The sequence below is a fragment of the Solanum pennellii genome, chromosome 12 (assembly GCF_001406875.1).
Source record: "Solanum pennellii chromosome 12, SPENNV200".
Classification (NCBI taxonomy): Eukaryota; Viridiplantae; Streptophyta; class Magnoliopsida; order Solanales; family Solanaceae; genus Solanum; species Solanum pennellii.
The window spans coordinates 36,295,194-36,298,926 of record NC_028648.1 but is presented as its reverse complement, the minus strand read 5'-3'; the positions used below and the strand labels follow the sequence as shown (position 1 = coordinate 36,298,926).

The 3,733-nt window shown below is 34.2% G+C and overlaps 1 protein-coding gene across 1 annotated transcript; it reads right to left on the bottom strand.

Moving 5' to 3' along the window:
- Positions 1-288: 288 nt before the first annotated feature.
- On the bottom strand, positions 289-2,085 carry LOC107006214. Its single transcript, XM_015204823.1, has 3 exons — positions 1,990-2,085; positions 1,264-1,887; positions 289-444 (listed from the first exon to the last, which is right to left on the bottom strand). Exons 1-3 carry the CDS (start codon positions 2,083-2,085, stop codon positions 289-291), a joined length of 876 nt encoding a protein of 291 aa, XP_015060309.1.
- Positions 2,086-3,733: the final 1,648 nt, after the last annotated feature.

Genomic DNA, 3,733 nt, shown 5'->3' with positions numbered 1-3,733 from the left:
ATCCTCCATGGTGATTATATTCCTAATATGTTGTTTGTTGAGCAATCTCAACTTTTATTTCAAACGCTTGAGTTTCCTAACAACTCTAAACATACTACATCTGTGTACAAGTTGATTCTACCCTTCTCTCACTATGTTTTAAAAATTAGGATGAGAAGCCCATATATTACAGTATTTGAAAGCTGGTCTACTACTTTGTTGCCCTTGAGAGAAACATAACTTCAAAGGACAATGATCACTAATCCCTTCTTGTAGGAATTGTGCTTTATCGTTAGGCATGTTATTCATTCAATCAGCATTGACGAATACCCAATCAATTTTTGACATTATTCTATCGTCTCCATGTCCAACCCTCCATGTCCAACTGTTTCCCGTTTTCGACATCTCCATTAGTCCACTATTTTCAATACAATGCTTGAAATCTGCTATCTCTGTCATAGTCCCCTAGTTCCCCCCAACTCTATCCTCAAATTTAAGCACAGAGATAAAATCCCATGTTACTATCAAAGGCATATTTACTCCAAGACTTAATTCCTCCAGATATTCCCATAAACTTCTCTTTTTATCCTGTGTGTTGAAAGCATTCACCACAATAAGGAGATAAGAGGCTTTCAATCTCATTTCATTCACCTGACATGTGACAGCCTGCGCTGTTCTACTTATCAATACCACCTGAACACAGTCAGGTCTCCGTGTTATCCATACCCTACCATCATAATGATGATAGAGATTTTTACAAACTCCCAGAAGTCCTACTATACCAATATTCTCTTTATTGCAAAGGAGTTTGATCTCCTTTTGTTTGTTAGGGGCATTCATGCCCCTAACATTCCAATACGTGAGGTTATCCATTATCAGGTTGATGGTTTTTCGTCCCTCCCTTATTCTTGACTTGACTCTTTACTTGCTGCATACTACTTTACCCTTGTGCACTTGGTCACCCCTTATTTAACGATTGAAATCGGTTTTGCACTCTCACGTTTACTGCCTGAGTTATAGGTTGCACGTTTGTCGTATTACTTTTCATAATTTTCGCTACTGTCATCCACCCTGTTCGTGCCTCAAAACTATTTGCATCATCTATCATCTTCCCCCTTTCTTCTTAGCCCTTTATTTTAATCACACTATCAATTTAATTCTGCCCCATCTCGTCTTCACTTGCCATTGATGTTGTTATCCCCTTCTTTCCTCTAAATGCCTTCTCATCATGCCCATATTTTAAAAAAAATACTTACATAAAATAGGCTTCCAGTTATATTGTACTCTTTGATCCATTAGCAGTCCTTTCTCATTCTCAAAATACACCTTTTCTGGAAGTGTAGTGTCCATTTTCACCTCAATAGGCAATCTAGCAAAACTCAATCGCATTTTATTTTCTGTGTGATTATACACCATTAATGGCTTACCAATTAAGCTACCAATCTTACTTAAGCCTTTCAGACTCCAGTATTTGAATTCCAAACCGGGAAGTTTGACCCATATTGGAAACGTGCTCAGTACCTCTTTAGAAAATTCCATGTCTGGATTCCAAGCTTTGACAATAACTGGTTTGCTATCGAAATGGTAGATTCCCCCTTGCAGCACCACATTCTTCCCCTCGATGGTGTCAAAGTGCACCAATACAATTCTATTTTTCAGCATAGAGACCTTATCAACCTCATGGTTACCCCGTATTCTGCGCACATAGCCATTCATAATGGTAATCAGTAGGTACGATCCTAAGATATAGCATACAATCGCATTCTTCCAATACGCTAATTCTGTATTTATATCTTCAAAATCTATTTCACATACAGGCGATTCATCATACACTTCAGGTGCAACATACTCCAATTTAAACCCAGCATTCGATACCTTGGCTATGTCAAAATTGTCCAAGATAGAACCCTTTGGATTTCATTCTGGGAGTATCTCAGCTTCATCTGCCCACGACAGTTTGCTAAGGCTCTTCTCCATTCCCACCACATTCGTCTGCACCTATGAAGCTACTTTCCCACTAGCTTGCTGTGCTTTCTCAACTTTGCTCCCGTTTGATGCATTTTCCGATGTTTCCCCCTTCTTCCTTGTGTTGCTAGTCGTATTCATTATTTCGCTTATCACTGTATTATCCTCTTCTCTTGATTTCATCTCCACTCCCACTTGTACGGGGTGTTTACTGGATTGTTTGCTCCTTCTTATTCTTGTTATATTTAAAGTTGTCAAATTTGTATTCTTCCTAATAAATTAAATATAAATTTATATACGCATAAAGCAGAAGGATGCTTAAAAATAACATTATTAGAAAGTAATATTATTTAAGATTACTTTTCTTAAATTGTCTCTACAAACTCCTGCCTTAACTGAAACTTAGGTAACTCACAAGTATCGACACGTAAATTTAATTTATTTTTCTTATTATTTAAGTTAAATTTAATCGAAAAAATTAATAGATAAAAAATTTAATAATAAGCATTTTTTATGACACCCAATAATTATATGGTCAATTACATGAGATGTATGTTATAAAGTGATTAATGACTTATATGTTGGTTATGTATGAATGTCATGGCTTTTATACTTGTATTTTCATGAAAGTTCTATCAAATGATATGAAAGCATGTTTTTCCAATAAATGTACCTTTTTTGACATGTTTTTGCATGGCTTTCATACTTAGTGCTTAATTGTATTAACCTCATTTTTACCCTTTTAAGAAAATGTAGGTATTGGAAATTTAGTATTCTATAGATGATGAATAGGTTTCTAAGGTGCTTGAAAATGAAGACTTGCTGAGTCCTGATAGATTCGAGGACAATACCCATTATGTTTCCTTTATGTCTTTTAATCTTTATTTTAAGTTGTATATGAGATTAGTCCCAAATGTTGTAATCCAAAAGTAATTAGATGATTTTATGAGATATAAGTATATAAAATTAGAAGACTTCCGCTTGCTTGTTTTGTTGAACGTATTCTTCGTGTGTAAAGAAAGTTTTTAATTCTTCTCTTTAAGTATCATATGCAATGAATGATCCATGAGGCTTGTATAAGGCCTCTACAAGGTTGAAAACGCTGGTTACAACTAGGGGGATGCTCTCGGATCGTGACAATATGTAAATTGAACTTATAAAACAAACTAAGATTTCAAGTACCTGTGGCAATGAGAAACGTGTTCCAACATCGAAGTCAAAGGTTGAAATCATTTCAAAAAATTTCAGAGACCCACGATGTAAATGTTTATTTGGCATGTACTTCCCCATTTTCATATTATTGGTCATATTTCTCTTGCATGGTTCCAATAATATAAATAAAAATATTTTTTAATAATTTATCTTTACTTATCTTGGGTAAATTACGCTACTTAAGAACAAGGATAACCTATTATTATTGATATTTTCATAATTAGTACGTTGAACTCTTCACACTTAAAATTATATGCGATGTAAACAGTAGAAAACAGCTGATATAGAAAACATAATAAGATTCCATAGTTATAGTTTTGTCATTGCGCTTCATAGCTTTAGTTAAGTTTTTTTATGGAGATTGCGATTTTATATTTAAGTCCAGTTGTACATCACTCTTGCGAATATGCAAATAGGGTAAGTGTATACAAATTATGTATTTATATACTTCCGTTGGTATATTTCGCTACAAAGAAGGTAATGTATCATGAATTTTTATAAGCCGTATCTAAATAATATGGGTAAGCATATACATAATTATGGATTTATACAATCATGAATCGAATTATACAAATTT

Coding starts and splice junctions, on each gene's coding strand:
- LOC107006214 (XM_015204823.1), bottom strand. CDS start 2,085: ATGAATACGACTAGCAACACAAGGAAGAAGGGGGAAACATCGGAAAAT. Junction 1,888..1,989: donor CACAGCAAGCTAGTGGGAAA/GTAGCTTCATAG, acceptor TGAAATCCAAAG/GGTTCTATCTTGGACAATTT. Junction 445..1,263: donor GACTGCTAATGGATCAAAGA/GTACAATATAAC, acceptor GGGGGGAACTAG/GGGACTATGACAGAGATAGC.